The sequence below is a fragment of the Myotis myotis genome, unplaced genomic scaffold (assembly GCF_014108235.1).
Source record: "Myotis myotis isolate mMyoMyo1 unplaced genomic scaffold, mMyoMyo1.p scaffold_m19_p_5, whole genome shotgun sequence".
Taxonomy (NCBI): domain Eukaryota; kingdom Metazoa; phylum Chordata; class Mammalia; order Chiroptera; family Vespertilionidae; genus Myotis; species Myotis myotis.
In genome coordinates this window covers 35192573-35214372 of record NW_023416357.1, presented here as the reverse complement: position 1 = coordinate 35214372, position 21800 = coordinate 35192573, and the positions used below count along the sequence as shown (strand labels likewise).

At 45.8% G+C, this 21800-nt stretch overlaps 1 protein-coding gene across 3 annotated transcripts in view; it reads right to left on the bottom strand.

Moving 5' to 3' along the window:
* Nucleotides 1-21328, bottom strand: part of MAST4 (microtubule associated serine/threonine kinase family member 4) — a 521110-nt gene extending 499782 nt beyond the window's left edge. For 2 of the 3 annotated variants that reach the window (XM_036310366.1, XM_036310368.1), the window contains exon 1: nt 20685-21327. In XM_036310366.1, coding sequence (XP_036166259.1) covers nt 20685-21032 — 348 coding nt within the window. In that variant the 5' untranslated portion in view covers nt 21033-21327. Of the gene's footprint in view, nt 1-20684 lie in introns of all 3 variants that reach the window. The other variant, XM_036310367.1, reaches the window with a different exon arrangement.
* Between the last annotated feature and the right edge of the window lie 472 nt (nt 21329-21800).

Genomic DNA, 21800 nt, shown 5'->3' with positions numbered 1-21800 from the left:
GGGAAAAAGTCAACTCCTTTCTGCTCTTTCTGACCCACCGTGGGAAAGAACCCTGGTTTTGGAAACAGACAAACCGTGAGCAAGTTATCTAATCTCTGTGAGCTTCCCTTTCCATAACTGTGAAATGGAGATCCTGCCTTGCAAGATCACAGGTAAGTTTTAAAGTTATAATGTACACAAAGCATGAGCACGGTGCCCAGCACATAGTAGGCCTTCAATAAGGCATATGCCGAAATGCTCTACAAACATTTTCAAAAGCTAGATAGCCAGAGAGTTACATCTAATTAACAGCAACAGAAAACCCAAATCTTTTAGGGAGGTACTGCCCCTGGTCGCAGTTGATAATTTCAGTGCCTCATGCTCAACTTGAATGTGTTCATTTACCTTCAGGAAGAAATTCGATCAGATCATTAAAGACATTTAATGCTCTTCCTTCAGCCCAGATGTGAAAGTGCAAGGTGTCAGTTTTCAAGGCTCAGCTGCCCGGGTATAAACCATTTTTTTTCTGGCTTTATATGTTGTTATAGTGCCGAATTACACAGGCAATTCAACGCTGCAATTCAGCAACCAATTGTGAAGAAGAGCCACCAGCAATGCTGTTGGGGAAATTAATCAGTAACAGGAAAGAAAAAGGAGCTACTTACCAACTATTTACACAAGGAAGTCTTGGTCTTTTCAGAATTTGCTTTTGCAAGCATTTTTAAGCTTTTGCAAGCATTTTTAAGCGTTTGCCCCTTCCTGGGATGAGGTACACAGAGCCCACGTTCACTCACACAGAGGCCCCTGTCAGCTGCTCCTCATGGGAGCCTGAGAAAGCAAAACCCTGGCACCTCAGGGCCTCTGGGAACTTGGCAATCCAGGAAGGACACCCTTCACCTCCAAGGAGGCCACGTGGGGGCTGTGGGCTTCACCCTCGCCTGGACCAGCACTCGCAGGAGTTAAGGTAGGAGAACCAGGAGCCCTGTATATCTCCCTTGATGTCCAGCCAGCCTGAACTGGTCTTGTTCCAGGCAGTTCTGCCTAACTGGTTAACTGGCCAGCCAGCAGTGCAGACTCCTAGTCACTGATTCTTACATATAACTGAATACATAATACTTAAAGCAAACAAAAAAATTTAAGTCATCTCTCCTTTGAATCCCACTCTGAGTCATTCACCTTGACAGTGGGGGAAAGATGAGTGGGGGAAATTCTGTCCCTGCCTGCATCCTGTTCCACCTGCATCAGCCTGGCACTTGTCTTAGAGCCTCAACCTCCCTTACTACGGTATCAAGTTTCCTCTGTGCATTTATTTATTCAACAAAGATTTATTGCACGCTGAGCTGCTGTGGCTACCAAGATAAATAAGACAGCGTCTCTGCTCGTGTGTAGCTTGTAGTCAAGCGAGGGGAAAAGACATCCCAACATTACGAGGTCAGTGCACTAACAGGCAGGGCGATGCCCAAAGCAAGAAGTCAGTGTTTGCTGGGGGCCAAACAAGGGGAGGGAAGGGTGGAGGCAAGGCCTCTGAGCTAGGAGAAGCTGAGCCCTTGGTGCCTTCTTCTGATTTGTCTGGATCACCACACTGTAATTTTAGTAACAGGACACAGGAGGGCAGGACCCAGATTAAGTTTATGGGCTATCATCACACCTCCTCTAGGTATGTTCATGAGTAGAGGAGGTCTGAAACCTCAATTCACAAAGTCAGGAGTACAAAAAAAATCACTCTTTTCTTGAAATCAAATTAATTCTGATTCTAAGGCCCATAGTAAGGCATGCAGTTACTCCTGGATGTCACTCAAAGGAAAGCCTAGCCTAGCATGCCCACTGTTGAGCCTTCTGGTCTACCAGACCCCAAAGGCCCTAGAAATCCAGCACAGCTGTGCTCCCAGGCCCCCCACATGGCACTGGAATCCTTGCCAAGGCAAGCAGCCCAGGTACCTAAAATCAAGCCTTCCCAGGAAGTGGCCAGTGGCCTCCTCCTCGCCTCATGTTGCCACCAGAGATGTTTACCGAATCCCAACCCCTGTGCTCAGAACCCACCAACCTTAACCCCTTCGGGGAACCTGCTTCCTTTCTCTCCCTGCACTCAAAGAGAAACCAGCCTGCACTCCAGGAGGCATGGCGGTCTCTCTTCTAAGGCTTTAGGCGTTTTATAAAGAGACAGAGAAGAACCTCTGCTTCTCACTGCTTCAGTTTTCTGCAAAGCAAATATCCCCAAGGCAAGGAATTACAACCGTCACAGTTCCTGCTTAAAAACCAGAGAGGAGAAAAAGTAAAGAGCAAGGCACAGCTTTAATGACTTAAAAAAACTATTCTGCCACATGAGCCCCCTGAACACAGCATCAGAAAGGAGGCCCTGTCTGTAGATGCAGATAAACCCACCCCTTATGGAGGCAACCCCACCACTTCCAGCAGAAGAGACCCTGGCCTCTCCCTGCGTGGGCACCATGAGGCTCCTGCTCTCCCCAAACCACTGTCCTCGCAGCCCCTTCACACTGGGAGGTGTGCAAAGTACCAAGTCTTTTTGGCACAAAAGTGATCTGTCAGCTCCAAAAATAGGAGGAACTTGCTCTCCAAGGGATGGAAAAAACGGGGCCCTTTGAATGGTCTTCTGCTCTGCAACATGGAAACGTGCCAATAAGACTTGTTTCAACGCTTAATCTAAAAGTGGGATCTCATTGCCTCCTCATGAGTCAAAGAATCCAGACCCCAAATACATGTCAAGAAGGGACACAGACACCTTAAACTCCACCTGCGAGAAGATAAGTCTTATAGGAACAGCTTCTCCCCTGCCAATTCCTGCGTTCCCCAGCTGTCTGCAAGAAATATGTGGAGAGGCAGAATATTTCCTTTTCCAAGGTGAGGTGAACAGCACAGCTGTAACTGTCAATTTCAGGAGTCCAGAGTGCGCACTGTGGTTATAATAAAAATAACTGGGACAGAGACTCTTTGAAGAAGTAGAGGAACCAGCCAGGCCCTCGCCTAGGGCCTCCCAGACTGCCTGCTTCGTTCTTTTTCCTGAGGGAAGAGGGAAGGATAAGGTGTGCTGGGCCAGGGAAGAGAATGAAGCTCCACGTGAGTTCATTTGGGAGACTGATGTTAATTATAAGAGCAGAGCTGTCCTAATCATTCCACCTTGACTTGGACGCCTATAGTAGCATCATCTCCTCTGCATTGTCCCCGCTCATGCTATAAACGCATTTCCCCCAGAACCCCTGCTGTCTTGCTTTGTAATTTTGTGTGGTTTTGAGAAGTGGCTCCCACATCACGGGGGACCCCATGCCACACAAGGACTGCATGTCACACAGGGCCCCCCACACTGGTAGACCATGATTGGCAATCACTAATGCTTTGGTGAAGGAATTTCCCCCCACGCTTGCAGAAACTTGAAGGAGACAGATAACACCCTGAGAATTTTGTAAAGAGTAGGCTTTATTGTCAGCTGGCTCACTTCCCTCCCCGCCTGCAAACACTGGGAATGAGCTATCCTGACAGGTTTGAAGCCTGGAGAAACTGCCTTATAAAATCACAGGATGTGCCTCATAAAATCCAGTCTGTGGAAGCGGAGGACTTACAGGCACTCCACATGGCTCAGAGGCCTGGGAGCTCGGGTCAGGGGCTGCCTCGGGCACAGGGTAAGTCCTCAGCACTGGGGGCACATCCCTGGCAGAGGCCATGATTCTGCCAAAGACCCAGATGGTGAGAGCATCTCTAAGAAGTGTTTCAAATGCACTTTGAGGAGGAGGAAGAAGGAAAAAAAAAGATGGAGTGTTTTAAATTCCAGCTGGGCCAAAAACATCATTGCTCTAAACTTGGCAAATTTCAAGTAATGAGTAACCGAAAGATATCCCAAAACAGGAAAAGGGCTGGCCTCAAGAGATGCTACCAAAAATGGCTTACCTGGTCAATTCTCACCAAACATACTCTCTCCCCAAACTCTACCCCCACAGACAACACCAAAAAGTTCCTTAAGACAGTGGCTAAGAAAATATTCGTTGTAAACATTGCTTAATTATCTAGGGAAATAGGAACCTTTAAAAAATATTCTTGATTAGAAATTATGCAGCCATGAGTAAGCTGGTTTTAGAAAAATACTACATCCTGGTAATACATTTTTGTACCAGTCATTTTAAATTCCACAGGCACAAAGAGTTAACCATACGCATGTAGAAAAACCAACCTGCCAATTACTATTGCTTCTAAATATTATTACTTTTAAAGAGAAAAAAGGAGACGTTCCTAAAACTGCAGATATATAGAAGGAATATTCTGAGAGGGCCAATCATTTCATCTGGTACAATGTTCTTTTCTCCTGTCCAATGCTTACATCTTCAAGCCACCAGGAAAACCGCTTCCAGATGAAGCCCGTCAGGTCGATGATTATGTACTTCAGTCTGAATCCCATTTTCACTTGTTGACAAGGCACTGTGCACATTCAGGCCAACTCGCTCTGTGTGCACTCTGACTGCTAGCCCGTTGCTTTAGGCACTGACCAGATTTTTTATTTCTTTTGCATCTCCCTTCCCTCCAAGCCTCCAACTCCTACAGAGCCTTGCAAGCAGGAAGGTTCAATACATACCTACTGATGTGCCAAAGGAGAACAATGTGCACTTTCACACCAGCTGTGCCCACAGCAAGGATGAATAGGATCTCACCTCCAACAAGGCCATCTTCACCCGCATTTATTATTGAAACAGCATGCTAAGGTAACGCCCTTACATCCCAGTATCCCATGTCCACCCACCCAGTACTCCATAATATTTCCTCCCTTTCTGCCTTCAAATGTGTAGGCCAACAGGCAAGGGAAGAAAGATAAGTACTTCAAAAAAGAAACCCAGGAAGGTGTCTTCGCTCAGCTCACTCACCACCCTGAACTGCAATAATGCCAGATACGTCGCTCCAGCCTGCACATGTAGGTTAAAATGAGCCCCACACCCAAAATCCCACTGCAATAAAGCCCTAGTTTTGTATAGTATCATAAGCAAGCAGCTGATTTAACACAACTGAAAGTTACTCCCTCAAAAGCCAAATTACTCTGCCTGCCCCAGACCGTAAGGCGGTGATGCTTCAAAGTCATCAGTCCATATTGCCAGTTTAGAAAAAAATTCGGAACGCTCCTGAAATTTAACTTTAAAAAAAATGACATTTCAGCCCTAGCTGGTTTGGCTCAGCGGATAGAGCATCCACCTGGGGACTGAAGGCTCCCAGGTTCAATTCTGGTCAAGGGCACATGCCTGGGTTGCCAGCTCGATCCCCAGTAGGGGGTGCACAGGAGGCAGCCAATCAATGATTCTCTCTCATCACTGATGCTGCTAGCTCTCTCTTCCTCTCTGAAATCAATAAAAATATATTTAAAAAAACCAAACACTACATTTCAGTGGCAATTCTATTACAGAATCTGCCACTTTCCATCCAAGCCCACAGAGAAAGCAGCAGTGGTAATTAAATTTACATCCTTAGATGTCCTTAAGTGTCAAAATAATTTCTAAAAACTGCAGGTAATGGTATCTGAACAATTGGAGAAAGTACCCATCTGATTACAGGTTTTTCAGGAGCAGAAAGTGAGCACGCCTGGCGTTTCTCAGCAGGGCTCACACCTACCATTATGGAATCACTTGGTAAGCCTGTATTTATCATTTTAAAAATCTGTTTTGCTTTCTTTTTAATTACCACAGACAATCTCTAAGGAGACACTGAGCGGGGCTCTGCTGGAGTCAGCCCCATTGCTGGAAATGCTATAAACAATCTTGATGGCCCTTCCCCATCTCTTTAAAAGAACAAATTACACTAATCCCACACAGCCTTAACCATCTACCCAGAGGAGGGCAGGGTAAAACAGGAAGCGAGAAGAAAAAAGAAAACAAGCAGCTCCTGGCATAATGAATAAAAACATCCTCTGGTTAGAGTGAGGAGGCCACCCATCCTCAGACTGTGGGTTAAGGTTCAGAAGAGAACGGGGTCCCTAAAAACACACATGTAAGTGACAGGTCCCCAGTGGAATGAGGACGTGGCAATTACTTAAAGCTTCATCTACAGCAGCGGTTCTCAGCCTGTGGGTCGAGACCCCTTTGGGGGTCGAATGACCCTTTCACGGGGGTCACCTAAGACCATCGGAAAACACATATATAATTACATATTGTTTTTGTGATTAATCACTATGCTTTAATTATGTTCAATTTGTAACAATGAAAATATATCCTGCATACCAGATATTTACATTACAATTCCTAACAGTAGCAAAATTACAATTATGAAGTAGCAACGAAAATAATTTTATGGTTGGGGGCCATCACAACATGAGGAACTGTATTAAAGGGTCGCGGCATTAGGAAGGTTGAGAACCACTGATCTACAGGAACTATCCTGCCATCTGAGTTAAACTAAAAGAAAAAGCATGGGAGAATGTAATGTCTGCTGGTGAGGGAGAGACAAGACCTTGCAACTTACAACTTCATGTGTTCTATGAACAAATTTTATAACACAAAAAAGAATGTTTTGGACATAAATGGTCCCTATATTAATAGTACTTGGTTAATTTAAGGCATTCTGATGGGTTTTCTGAGATAACCACCTTCTACATTATGTTTTAATTGAGTATAACTGACATATAACTTTATATTCGTTTCAGGTGTACATGATTTGCTATTCATATATATTGTGAAATGGTCATCACAATCAGTCTAGTTGACATCCATCATCATACCTAGTTACAAAATTATTTTCATGTGATGAGAACCTTTAAAATCTCTCCCAGCAGGGTTGGGAGGGGGGAGGTAGGAGATCAACCGAAGGACTTGTATGGATGCATATAAGCATAACCAATGGACACAAGGCACTGGGGGTGAAGGGGAGGGCATGTGTGGGGGTGTGGAGGGGGTGGTAAGAGAAGCCAGGGGAAGGTCAATGGGGAAAAAAGGAGACATATGTACTTCTATTTGTAATACTTTAAACAATAAAATAAAATTTTTTAAAAAAAAATATCTCCCAGCAACTTTTCAATATGTGATACAGTATTAACAATAGTCATCAAGCTGTACAATACATCCTCACGACTTAGAAATGAACAGGAAAGTGGCAGGAGATATTGCTTTAGGTTAAAAGGATTTGCCCCAAATAGGAAGGAGTCTTGGGCACCCATGACGGTGTCCTAAAGACTAAGAAAGGGCACTGCCATATCTCCAGGCAGACACCCAGAGCCACTATGTGGCTGGCTTGAAGACTTGGTGTTTGGGTTCCCTTTCTGCCAACTCACCTGTTCCCTAACCCAGAACACCTGGGAGGCAGGTCCAGCTCATCCAGGTGGGCCAATGTTGAGAATTACCAGTCAATGTACTCGTGCCACATTGTAGTGCCACCTCCAGTGCCCCCAACACTGTAGAAAAGACTCGCCCACGACAAGGAACCTACGGTTAGCAGAAAGCCAGCAGCAGCACTGCCCAGCGGGCAGGAGCACTGACAGAGCCAGAGGCCCAGGCTCTGCTCCCAATCTGGCCAAGGGCAACTTAAGGCAGGGTGCAAAGCAGCCTTGACCTTCCAGACCTAAAACACTTTCTTCACCATGTCCAGCACCATCATCGCATTACTAGGACTTTATCACCCATTCTGGAGGTTAAGTAGGCTTTTGTAGGCTGATTTGGAAGCTGAATCACTATTTAAAACTACCTCTATGAGACTCCACGCTCCAAGTTGCACACAACTGACTCGCAAACAAACGGAAGACAACTCTGAAAGCTCATGCTAACAGCTTAGGATGGAGCCACCAGCCTCTGGTTAAGACAATAGTAATACATAATAATAAAAATCAGTTGACTGATAAAAAGCAACTTTTCCTGATAGATTCTGATTTTTTAAATCTTTATTTATTTTTCAATTATGGTTGACATATGAGTTTCAAGTGTACAGCATAGTGATTAGACATTTACATAGCATACAAAGTGACCACCTTCATAAGTCTATTACCCGCCTGACACCTCACATAGTTATTAGAATTACCCATCTCACATCATACAGTTATTAGAATATTAGTGACTATGTTCCCGATGCTGTACTTTGTCCCCGTGACTGTTTTTATAACTGATAATTTATGCATCTTAATTCCTTTCACCTTTTCCACCCAGCCCCCTGCGCCCCCCGCCCCTGCCCCCATCACCACCATCTGGAAACCATCACAATGTTCTCTATATGACAGATTCAGATTTAACTTTGCAAACAAACTTTAATCCACTTCCAGGCCTGAGCAGTGAGGGTCCAGAACAGTATAGGAGGGCCCTGCTGCCTAGGGGAGCAGAGACCATACCAATCTTTGAAATGAAAGAATGATTTTTAAACATCAGAACCTATCGGTCCGGCACACGGGAATGACAGACCTGTGATGTGGCCACTAGAGCAATTCCAGGCAGCAAGCAGATCACAAACCCACGTGTTTTCTGTTTGGAGCCTGTAGTAAGAAAGCAGGTTCTGCCACAGACCAAAGGATTGGCAGGTGGTTCTGAGGAAAGATCTAGTTCTGCAGTCTCCAGGAGCTAGCACCAAGAACCATGCTTCCTAGTTTCCTGGAACAATAATAATAATAATGCCTGGTGCCCCCAACAGAAAGGTGTAGTGTCAAGAGTATGCACAGCTGACTCGTCATCCAGAATAAAATTCCCTTGCAGGGACTAGCAGGTACCCTCCACGTGTATTCTGATGACTGACAGGAACATACCAAATCACTTTAAAAGATGAACAGAAATGGAACATAAAAGTAAACCATATTTCTTCTGCATGTTCACATCAGCATAAGCTAAAAGGAAGAATCCATGAGTGAGTGTCCTTGAGAGAATCCTTTAACTATATGTTTCTATTCACAAATCAGAAAACACAACTGTCAGGTTTGTCAAAAGAAACATGTGACTGAACAGTTCTATAACAAATGACATACCAATAGAACTTTAAGTTTTTAAATTGATGTTTCTATAGTAAGAGGGAATCCCACTGGCACTGAAGTGGAAAGGACCTCTTACTTCATCACCTGTGAAGACCGTGGGGGCTGATAATTTGCCCAGCAAGAAGCCAAGGCAAAGTTCAGGCCTTCCAACTCCTACGCCAACTCTCCCCATAAAATTGCCAGAAATCCTAACTCATGTCCACTGACAGCAGTTTTATCCTGAGCACTAATGAGTACAACCCAGTGTTACTGCTAATATTTTAAGGTTAGCTGTTAATATATCATCACAAATTAATTCCTTTAAACATGTAGCCAAAATGGCTTACTGCTACAAGCATGATTATAATGAATAATCAAAAATTACCTAAACAGAAAACAGTTTACCAAAGTTAACAGGAAAATAAGTATTGATTTATAGTCAAAACCTTTCATTTGAACAAACTCACTCAACCCATTAAACTGACCATCTGAAACCCAGATCGGAGGCCTGTTAAATCTTAGCCGGGACCTCAACGAATGTTCTACAGACACTTAATTCAAGCTCTTAGATACCAAATGCACAGGGACCTATCTGCAAGTGGTGTTTTCATTCCTCAACGATCATGCATTCAACCATCATTTACTGCGTGCCACATCTTTGTTCAGATCTGAGATACGAAGATGACCAAGAGGCTGGGACCTTAGGGAATGCACAGTTCCCTCAATGGTCTTTGTAAACCTGTCCTCTCCCAATCTCTTCCCACTATTCTCCTCCTCGTTTGTATAACATTGAGAAGATGACTTAGCTACAGCATGGTAATTAAATGAGCAAATGCATGTAAAACACTCAGAAAGCTGTCTTGACACACAATATGCCTCAACTGCCATTTGGTGCAATGGATTAATTCCCACTATATGCCACACACTCTCCCTGCTGCAGAGATTTGAGTTGATATGACATTGCTCCCACTTGAGGAGCCCACAGTGGAGAGAGAGAGAGAGAGAGAGAGAGAGAGAGAGAGAGATTACTACTAACTCTACTACAAAAAGAAATGTGTACAAAATGGGAATGAGAGAACAGTTGAAATAGTATCAGAAAAGGCTGTACAAACTATTAAACACCATACAAATACTGACAATATATACATGGTGTGGCATATCCCAGGAACAAAGGTAATGCAGCAAAACCCTGCTAGTTTCAACTTTTAAAGTTAAAAAAAGAAATCAAGATTGTCTACTCTTGTTAATAGCACATGCCATTTCATACTCACTTTCTACCTCTGCATACACACTTTTATGTCTTCGATGGTCTTCAAAGATGATTGATGTGCAAAGGGAGAGCCCTAAAGCACTACAAGATGTCCAATCATGTTTTTAAAATCTAGCTTGTTCAGCACAGAATAATAAGGCAGGAACACCGTGCCATGACATTCTAAGGCAAAAGAGTAAGCAACAAAGTGAGAACAAAAAGAGCTTTCAAATTAATTTTTAGTGAATCATAAAATTCCCATTTTGGTGAAATCATAAAATTCAGTAACCAAAAGGCCTTTCCCCAAAACATTCTGTGTAACAAACGTTTTATTACAATTCCCCACCAAAGTGGTTCCGCCTTTCTTTTTAAAATTCCGATGACCCAGCTATAGAAGGGGTGGAAGGAAACATGGATGAATCAGAACAAGGAGTGACAGGTAACCTAATACACAGAAAGTGATGACTGGGAAATAATTCTAAGGGAATTTAAAAAACTATGATGTTAGCAGGTTACCAAAGTACCATGTCACTACTCTACTAGCCTATCTGTCTTATTCCAAAATCCTAAAACTGTTGCCCTCAGTGTTCTCCAGGTAGAAATGTTTTAATTTCAAAAGCAGAACTCTTGAAAACAAAAGTGATACTGACGTTTTAGTAGAGAAAACCAAGGGAGTTCAAAGTAATTTCCATTTTATCTCTTTTCCTCCTATTGCTAGAGAATGGGCACCATGGCTAGGACCCACCCATGCCCACGATGAAAGAGAACTGGGGTCGCTTATTAGGGAGAAATAAGACCCAAGAATTGCCAAGGAAATAAGGTGGTTCATTAAATAAAGTTGACAAGGGTAAAATTTCAAACAATAGATAAATAAGTTAAAGTAGTGGAACCTAGGGCAAAGCGATGACTATCTTCCTTACTTGACAAATACTTTCCTTCTCAATCTCCTTCACTCTCGGGCTCACACACCTGCTCAGTCTTTAAACTAAGGTGGCACAGACAGCAGGGCGCTTCCACTTACTACTCTGATAAAAGCCACAAGAACAGGAAGGTCGGCATTTTCTTGGGTCTTCCCCATAGGTGCGTTACTCACCTGAGATGAGTCTGAAGTTCTCGTCCTTAGGTGGAGCTTATTCAGTGGTCCTTTCTCTCCAAACAAGCTGCCCTCTTCTCTGGAGCAGTGCTCCCCGTCGTGGCAGCCTCTAAGTGAGTCTCCTCTGAGCTGCCCTTTTAAAACGAAGCCTGGGGTGATGGCTAAAACTAAACCTCAGGTGATTTCAATTAAGCACTGCAGCTACAACTCAGAGAGCGACAAAACAAATCTTACGAGTTTCTGTGTATGGGAGCCAGACAGATTCCTATGGAACCAACGTATTCATAAAGAGCCTATTGGTAAAAACCATCACTTAACCGTCTACACAAAATGGATTTCCCCACACTGCAGTCTATTTCAATACCTTAATATAGTTTGGCCAGTATTGTTTGCCTTAAGAAGCCATTTTAAATTTGCAATTTCTGTGAATATGTTTCAATGGCAGTGTACAGTGACAGAAGATGTTAACCACAATTCTAACCCAATTTGACTCTATTTCCCTACCACTGATGAGGCACTGGGGCCCTTGCTGTATCACTCACTGAAGGTGTGGCATCTCCGCATAAAGAAACACCCAAAAAGACAACTGTTAACACCAGAAGCCCGAGAAATGATAGTATTATTTTTCAAATAAACATAGAAAGGCACAAAATCATCATCCAGGGTTGAACTACATACCTAACTTCTCAGCTTATTAGAAAAGCAGCTGATCAAGTTCTACAGCAGAAGCCAAAACACCTGTGAGCTTGCCACTCACCAAAAATACTGCAAAATTACAAAAATTTCATTGTCCACATGATAGCCTATGAAATTTAAGAAAAGAAAGCCAATATGTCAGTCTTGCTAGTTTCCTCCCCACCTCCCCACCTCTTCCTTTCCCCAATATCAGTTCAAAACATTTAGGCTGACAGGTTCACTGGAAGTAAGTACCATAATCAAAATTATATCGACTGTGTCCAAGAGGGGAATTGATGGGCTAGCAAAGGAGTACAGGCTTAGGGTACAAATTTATAAGCTGTCTCAAAGACATGTGTCTGGTTATGAATTCAAATCATTGAATAAGAGTGAAGCTTTTCGATAAGAGAAGGTGGAGGAGCCATCAGGAATGTCACACAAGTTCTATACATTTAAATGTGACTTTGGGGGGTGCACTGCTGACCACGGTCCTGAACCAACAATTCACATTTAGGGAAGTTTTCTCTCCAACCCTGGAAGCACAGGTGACTACTGTCCAATCTCTCCCAGGAATTCTGAACCGGGTGAGAGAACTAACGAGAAGGGCAAAGAGAGGAAAGGAAACAAGTACACAGCAGCTGCCAGAGAATGAGATTTCTGCTGAATCATATTTTGTGTTATGCTTCACCCCAAAATAACATTGCCAGATAAGAAACCAGACAAAATATCGGAGACATAAAAGAGAACAAGAATCTTTGAACTAAACAATGCAAAGTTGTGTAAATATCAACTGAACAGGTGTGGAGGCAGAGCACAGGGCTGGCAGAAGGGAAATGAATTGCAGTCTTGGGAGGTGCCAGCATTTGAGTTATATCAAAAGTGCTCCTGGGTGATTTGCATATTTGCCTTAAAACGTGAATTGTTTACACTGTCTCAAAGGGACAAAACAGAATTTTGGGGGGGCAATTTACATACATGAGTTCTTGCATTTTTATGATCTATTGCACTTCTAACATATTTCCCCTCTGCCAGGTTAGGGTGGCCCCTGGACCACCTGCCTAACCGCACCCCTCCCCCCCCAATTCCGCCTGCAATGCTTATATGAACCAAGGTTGGCTTCCAGAAAATCACTGAATTTCCTTGTTACTTTCTTCTCAGCCTCTAAATCATTACCTTGGAAGCTTAAGTGAAGTACATGGTCTTCTCACCGACCTCACCACATGGCTGACATGCTGCCTTCCGACTAATTCTGGGGGTGTAGCTAGTAATGAAAATGTTCATAGAGTCTTTTAGGGCATTATTTAATAAGTGATCCCTAAGAGCAGGTTCCATGAGCAAAGGAGAGATAGTGTCTTAATAAAAGGGTTAATGAACCATACACCATAAAACTTTGCTTGTGAGTGCATCGTAAGAATGCTCTGTCCATGAAATTAAAAGTGATAACTTACACAACCTACTCATGAATGAAAGGACCTGCCGGGACTACCAACAAACATGCTGGGAGCATGCTCCCTCAGCGAAGGGACCTCTGGGCTCCGGCGAGTCCTGCCTATGGCACTGATATTCTGCATAAACCAGCATGGCCACACTCCGTAACAATAGCAAATTCCATTAATTCTCATAACAAGCCCTGTAATAAATATTGGCATGCCCATTTACAAATGAGGGGACAGTCTCAGTAGTAATAACCTTTGCAAAGTCACATGGCCTATACGTGGCTGAACCAAGGTCATTAGTCTGTACCCTTTGGCTCTCTCCACAGACCCTGATCCCAGAGCAGGGAAACACTGGCTTCGGCTCTGAAGGGATGAAGGGAGGAGCACAAGCCCTCTTCAGGCAACACTACAGATGTGGGAATGTGATTATCAATGGCATGGGGTGTCTTTCATCTAAAAAGTACAATCATCTCTTCTACATGTTGTGCATGTGTGCACACCACACACATATACGCGCGCGCACACACACAGTACTCAGTTTTGTCTCATGCCAGGCCACCTGGTTAAGGACCCTTCTCACTGGGAGACATTTTAGAGCAGGATTCTTCCCACTATTTGTGCTCTGCACCATGCATGGCACTGATTCCACACCCTTCCTCACAGGGACAAACTTAAAATCAACTGCACTCACATCCAGTACCCACTAAGTCTGAGGGGATAGACAGCCTTTGTCACTGGCCCCAAAGCACTGGCAATATAAACAGTTGACACTTCTGAGAACAGCTCAGGCCAGAAGGGGGTAAGGGTGAAAGCCTTAGTTCTCTGATGCTGACCCTTCCTTCTCTAGGAAAATCCAAGCCAACAAGCACACCCTGGTCATGTGTGCTGGTCTAGAACATCACCCTTCCTGTCACCGGAGACTCTCACACAAGTTCAGAGCCATCTCCACGCTGCTCACCTCAAGTAAACGTTCCCCTGCAATTTACCTTTCGAGGCCCTCTTCTCAAGTCCATTCATGTTAATATACTAGTTTTCCTTCAAGAAAATACTAGGTTCAGCGCAATATCACAATGAAAAGTAGAATTAGTGTTCACACTAAGATAGTCTCTTGAACAGACCTAAATTCTTTTCCTGTTGTACTTCCCATGTGTTTCCCTGGAGTGCCTGAACTACCAGGAAGGAGCCCCCTGTACCCTCCACAAAGCATTCAGTACCATGCCACCTTCTCAGGTTATCCATTCCGACTCTGGGACGTTTAAACAGGCTACACCAGCAGCTCCCTTCATGCTACCTGGCCTTCCCAACATGCAAATCCGGTCATGGCACTGCCTTGCTTCAAATCCTTCCGTGGCTCCCCATGCCCTTAGACCTAGGGCAGTGATGGCGAACCTATGACACGCGTGTCAGAGGTGACACGTGAACTCATTTTTTTGGTTGATTTTTCTTTGTTAAATGGCATTTAAATATATAAAATAAATATCAAAAAAATAAATCTTTGTTTTACTATGGTTGCAAATATCAAAAAATTTCTATATGTGACACGGCACCAGAGTTAAGTTAGGGTTTTTCAAAATGTTGACACGCCGAGCTCAAAAGGTTCGCCATCATTGACCTAGGGGCTGCTTCTCTTTACAGCATCACTTGACGCCATGCTCTCTTCTCCACCATGCCAAGCAGACCCACCATCCTCTCTTCTGCTTTGGAGCCTCCTGCTACCTGCATCAGTCCTATCTCGCCCCTTCTCCCACCTAACTCCTCCTTGTCCTTTCTGGTCTCAGCTCAAATGTCAGTGTCCTCAGGGAGGCAGTTCCCCCAGACTAAATGAGTTACACAAGGCCGTCACACATACACCCCTCACAGCCTGTTCCCCATACACCAGTGAAGACCTTTGAACCCCATTAATTAATAACCGTGTGCTTAGTGACCATCACTTCCACTACACTGGAAGCTTTGTGAGGTCAAAACCATCTCCGTCTTGCCTGCCTTCGTGTCCTCAGTGCCCAGAGCTCAGTGACTGATTTTCTGAACTCGTGACTCTTATGGAAGTAATGAGTCAAAAAGCAGACTAAATAATAAATATGCCAAGATCTATGCACTACTTTCTTTTTCTCAAAGCACATAGCTGCTGTGATTAATAAAACTCAAATTCAATAAGAAGCTTTACTAAATTGATGGCTGTTTTTTGCTATTTATTCTCTTAACCAGTGAGCACTAGAAATTCATCTACTGCATTACTATCACGTGAGGGACCCACACACATCCAAAATGATATTAGAAACAATCCTCAAACTCCTTTTACTAGAACAGTTAAAAGACAACCCATAATTGTGCCTATTGTTAATAAGGGACACTGTTTCCAAACGTAAGCCAATAAAATAAACCCTTTAGTGTAGCAGAGGGTAAAGGAGACACTCTATATTGAGTTGTAAATCCTTTCAACTACTAAGCCTTTTTTTCTGCCATTCTAAGAATCCCTGAAAGTTTCAAGTTCGAATACACAGTGGAAAACAAAGATAACACACAAGTCCCTTCACAGGCATTCTGAGTGGATCCTCGGGGATTTAACTGTGTTCAAAAATTACCTAGAAAAACTGTTCACACATTTTCACTATGATTGAGGTGGGTTTAAATATATATATATATATATATATATATATATATATATATATAAAAGATCAAGAAACTTAAACAAAAATCACAATGGGCAAAGCAATTAAATACACACACAGTCACCCTTCCATCAAATGTGTAACTATTTTCAAAGATGTCGCTTTCTCCTCATCATTCAGGATACAGTTACTGAGCCCCCACTAATATATTAGAGGCACTGTGGCAGGCATACAGAAACGGCCCCAAGTTCACTGACACACAGCAAACGGCACCGAGGATTTTATTAGTCATCACAGGGTTCTTTGGGAAGGGACAGGGCAGGATGCCTAGAGCAAAGCTCAGAGCTGTGGTCAGAGGAACAACAGTCCAATCCAGATTGTCTAACTGTCAGAAACGCAGCCCACCACCCCTCAACACCCACAAACCCCAAATCCGCAGGCTTCAGAAAGAAGTGCTAAAGTCAGATGAAGTTTATTTAAACAAAAAATCATATGCCATGGCTAACTCTCATGTGTTTGACACTAATTAAGTACATAAAACTATCACCTCCTTTTATTTGGCTTTACTTTATTGCACTTCACAGATACTGCATTGTTTTACAAGTTGAAGACAAGACCCTCCACCAGCAAAAAGATTACCACTTGCTTTATTGTGGAGGTCTGGAACTGTCCTTGTAAAATCTCCCAGGTCTACCTATCTATGTATATAAAAGGCTAAGTGTCCATCCAACCGGTACCTATAATGTGCACTGACCACCAGGGAGCAGATGCTCAATGCAGAAGCTGCCATGATGCACACTGGCCATTTAAAAATAAACAGCACCACGGACCTGGTGCAGACAAACCCCAAGTGGGACACAGGACCCATCACCACCCTGGAGCGACACCCCACGAAATCATAGCCAACGCTGCCAAGACCCCATGGCGCAACATGCGGACCACAGTCCAGCCCAGCCCAGCCCAGAAATGGTCACTGTGGGTGCGGGGTAATGACATCACGTAGCAATGCCTGGCTTCCTCTTTCTAGCTACCACTAGCGTCCTTGCAGTCTCTTCAGCTCAGGAACACAACTTGCTTTACAGCCAGGTGCAAACATTTTATACTTTAACCAAATGTTTGTGAAGCGTTTTCACGTGCCTCATCTCATTTGGTCCTCACAGAAGTCCTGGAGTAGGTAGATAGGAGACTCAGTTGAATTCTGTTTTCATTAGCCAGAAAACGGAGATTTACAAAGTTTAGAAACTTGACCCAACTAAAAAGAAGAAATGGTGGACCTTGAAAATGACTTCAGGTTTTCTCACTGCGCAGAATATAGTCAAACACTGCTGCAGTTAAATATTTACCCTTTGTTCTCCCTGCTTGAACTACAATAATAATGTGCTTCATGTTGATATTTACTGCTGTGTTGCTGACAATTACCTGAAAGAGAAGTTGGGGTGCTTCACTGGGCTGGAAAAAGTTTAGCTACATCAGAAAGCAGGTCTAATTAAGCAAGTTTATTCTCTCTATATAAAAGGCTAAGTTGACGCACGCATGCACAATACATATAAAGCGCTCGCTGGCGCCAATTGCACGCATGTGTTTCAATCTGTCATTGTCGACCGTGAATTTGGTTGACACTTCTATTGGAGAGAAAGGGCAAATAACGATATTAAAATATTTATTCTAATTAATTTCCTTTCAATGTGCACAAATCTGTGCACCAAGACACTAGTACTGGTATTGTTTATAAGCACCAAAAGCTTAAAGGGCTGACTGAAGTCTACAAGACTTTGTAAATTTACACAAATAGTAACAGTAAAATAATATATAAAATTGATCAAACACTGTTAACATTACTAGATTTATTGAAAACAGCTTTAACAAAGTTGTCAAAAAAAGCTAGCACTGTACTAATATGCTAGAAACTTTAATTTTGTGGCTTTATAAAATTCATGCAGTAAGTTAGTGTAAAAATAACTTTGGAAAAACAATGACTCTCCCAAGTTAGACATAACGATTTTAAAAATCTAAATGAACCTCTTTGCATTTTATTGACTGTACTTAAACCTTTTAGTGCTGTATACTCTGTGCCTTGCTATAATACAACCTGATACAAATAAAAACTGTTTCCCACCTCATGCTAATAAAATGGAAATAAACTGAATAGACAACCTCAGGGTCTCTGAAAGTATACGGTAGATTAATTATGCATAAATAAGCCTGCCCAAGCTTATACTTCCATTTCACAAATTTTATCACAAATGAACTTGAAAAATTACCATTTACCTAGCACCCAATGCTATATGCTAGATATTATGCTAGGATTAAATTAGATGGTGTGTATAAAATGTGTAGCAACTCTATTGCTATTATTCCCACGTAAGAGGCAAAAAACTGGGGCTTATGTTAGTTGAATGATCCACAACCCCACATCTAGTTAAGGTGGTAGAGCTGAGAATCAAGCTCAGGTCTTTCACTGAACTGAAACCCGAAAGTGAAACCTCTAGAATAGTGTGTGTTTTCTGAGCAGAGAGTGGAGAGCTTTCATCAGATTCCCGAAGGCCCTCCTCCCAAAAGGTTAAGAACCCCTGCACCATACCATCACCAGTGTATGAACCCACAAATGTGCACTGCACTTCAACCCCTTTCACCAGGACTATCACTTCCCTAAACCTGAGGGAGATGGAGGTGGGGAACCTCAGTTTTTTCACTTTAAAATTCTCAAAGCAAATCAAGATTCCCACTTCTGGACAATTCCCGCACCCCCTGCTACAGGTTACCAGAAGTTACATAATAAATTGCAACAGTGTATCAGTTGACATCCAATTCTGAGATCTCACAAATACTGACCAATGTCATTTTGCCATTCCACTTTCCAAAATGTGATTCAATCAACCAATCCTCACCTGCATTGCCTGTGAAATAAGCTGTCATGACGTTCACTTCCGGAAAAGTAAAACACTGTCACCCTGGGGCCAGGCAATACATCAGCTACAGAATCCAGGTCAAAAGTGAGAAGTTCCCAACATCCCCTGCCTAGGATCTGCAAGACCATGGCGTGTACCAAGGAGCACCTTCCTAGCTACACAGAAAACATAGCGCAACTAACTCTACCACCTTCTCTACCAATGACAATAGTTACTAGAATCTCGCGGTAAATCAATGTTACGGCATACCGCCAGCTGCCAGTGACAAGTGTGCACATTTCTGAAAACTGAGGCAGGTGTCGCAGGGCAAACAAATATAAAAAGCGTGAAAAGCACATGCCTGGCATCTTCAAAAGGAGATGCAACCACTAAGGAACCCTGGTTGAGTCCACGGTCTGCTCAGGTAGCTCCATGGTGGGTGTGGCACTCAGCCTAACTCCTGCCATCTGGTCCCAAGAACCAACCTGAACTCTGGATCCAAATTAAATTCCTGATCAGACCATGGAGACGTGGACACATATAAATGATTTTTACCTTGAAGTTCATTGGTCAAAAATTATTGAACTGAACTTCAGGGGAAGGAACCAACTCACCCAAAATGTCACAGCTCAGGAGCAGAGGCAGTTCTAGAAAGCAGTCTCCACACCAGCATCCTTGCCCTCCTCCAGGGGAATGGGGGATGGGTCATGGTTACTGCCAGAGACTGGGCTGAACCCAGCACCGGCTAGGGTTTGCCCCCTCCCTGCCAGGCTAGGACCTGGACTCCTCACCTTGTGCTAGATCTAGTTTTTGCCTCCAGGCTGAGGTCTCAGGGGGCTACTGTCAGGGCAATGGCCTCAGCTTGCAGAATCTCTGAGAGAAAAAAAAGACATTTACTACAGCTAATCCCATCGGAGAGAAGGAAAATACCACTCTGGCACTGAGGAATTAACTTCACAAGGAGGCTGTGTTAGTGTGATGTTTTATTTATGGCTCTGCCTAATCAAGATGACTTCCCCGCAAGAAACGTCCAAAGCAAACAATCTTCAAGGCATGAAGAACCTTATGCTTCCTGAAGTGTCTTCCCTCCAAAGGGGGAGGGGAGGGTGGGAGGCCTGGGGAGAGGAGGCCAGAGAAAGCAGGCAGAAGACACCAGTCACGTGCATTTCAATGTCTAGGATGCAACCCACAAGTTTTGGAGGAACATCCTTCCCAGGAAACTAGGATGGCACTGTCCCGGGAAGGTGGTCCCTATTTAGTTTGGCGACCAGCACACATCTGGGCACCCTGAAACAAGTCCAAATGGAAGCTGCCGATGCGCCCCTCCCCTCGGCGCCGCCGGCCAAGGGCTGGGAGTCCGCAGGAGGGCCGCGGCGGGGACCAGCCAAAACCATCCTGGGGCGATCCCGGGAGGGGGGCGCCGCTGAAACGCACCGCGGGGACGGCTCCACCCGCCCTCCACCCGCAACACCCCATCTCTCCCTCTCACACCCATCGCGTCAACACACTCCCCCTCCACCCAAGCGCTCCGGTGGAAAGCCACACCCACTCGGAGACTGAGATGTTAGTTGTGGGGACAAGCCCGGTCTGCAGATCACATCCATTCACAGAGCCTCGACAGCAAACACAGAAGGTGAGAAGTTTGCTGCTCGGCCGTTTTAAAAGCACACCATCCGGCAGCACCGGCCCACCGGGAGGCTCCTGTTACAGCCCCGCTCGGGACAGAGCGCCTGGGGTCCCTCCCCTCTCCATGCCCCAGTGAGCCCAGCCCACCACCCGCGTGCGGAGTGGAGAACAGGGTTCGCCGGGCAGCCGGGACCCCGAGGGCTGAGGGGGGAGGCGGCGCCCACCTCCTCATCTTGCTCCTCCTGGGACGCGCTGCTGCCTCGGGGCGCGGGCGGCGCGGCTCCTCCGGGCGGCGGCGCGGAGACTCCGAGCTCCAGGAGCGCGCGGGTGGGAGCCCACGCGGCGGGCGGCCGGGTGCCCAGGGCGCCGCCCGGCGGCGGCGGCGGCGGCCGCTGGCAGGAGAAGCCGCCGGGCTCCCCTTCCTCCGACAGAGTTTCTGAGCCCGACGAGGACTCGGCCGAGGAAGCGCCCTGCGAGGACGCGGCGGTCGCCGCAGGGGCGGGAGTCCGGGCGCCGTAGCCGCTGCAGCCGCGGGGCACCGGATCGGGCGCCTCGGAAACTTTCTCCCCCATCTCCCGCTCCGGGCCAAAGTGCCACCGGAGGGGCGGCGGGGGCGCGGCGCGCACTCAGCGCCTCTGGGGAAAGCCGCGGGCTGCTCGGCTCCGGCTCGCGGTCGTGGTCGCTCCCGGGCTGCGGGGAGCCCCGCCGGCGACTACATGGCCCCGGCACGGTCGCCGGAGCCCGCCGCCAAGTTAGCGGCCGCCCGGGCCCACGGGCCGGTGGGGGTTCCCGCGCGCGGGGACATGCCGGCTGGTGTCCGCGCTCCGCGCCGAACAGTCCTCCCGCGCTGCGCCCCAGCCGCCGGGACTGCGGCTTCCCCAGCAAACCTGCCTGCGGGACCGCGCGGGGCGGGGAGACGGGCAGCCGGGGAAGCCAATGGCAGGGCGGGCGCGCCGGGGGGCGGGGGCTGCGGCGCCCGGGCCGCACGGGCGTCAGGTAGCGGGGCGGGGCCGAGGCGGAGGCGGCGGGGTCCGGCGGGAGCGCCGGGTCCGGTTGGCTCGCTGGGGCCGCGGCTGCTGGGCGAGGCGCGCGCCTCCCGGGTGCGAGCCAAAGGCTGGGGTTCCGAACTTAGCGCAGGAGTGGCGGGCTGCCCTCGGAACGCCACCGGGAGATGGCCGCGGAGCGGTGAGACCTTGGAGAACTGGACTTTGTTTAGAAGAAGTAGATCCGAGGAAACTGGCCAGAAGGAGAAGTAGCGCGACTTTGATGAGAAAAGGAAACACACACACACACACACACACACACGGTCACGCGCACACACGCATCCAACCGCATTTTGG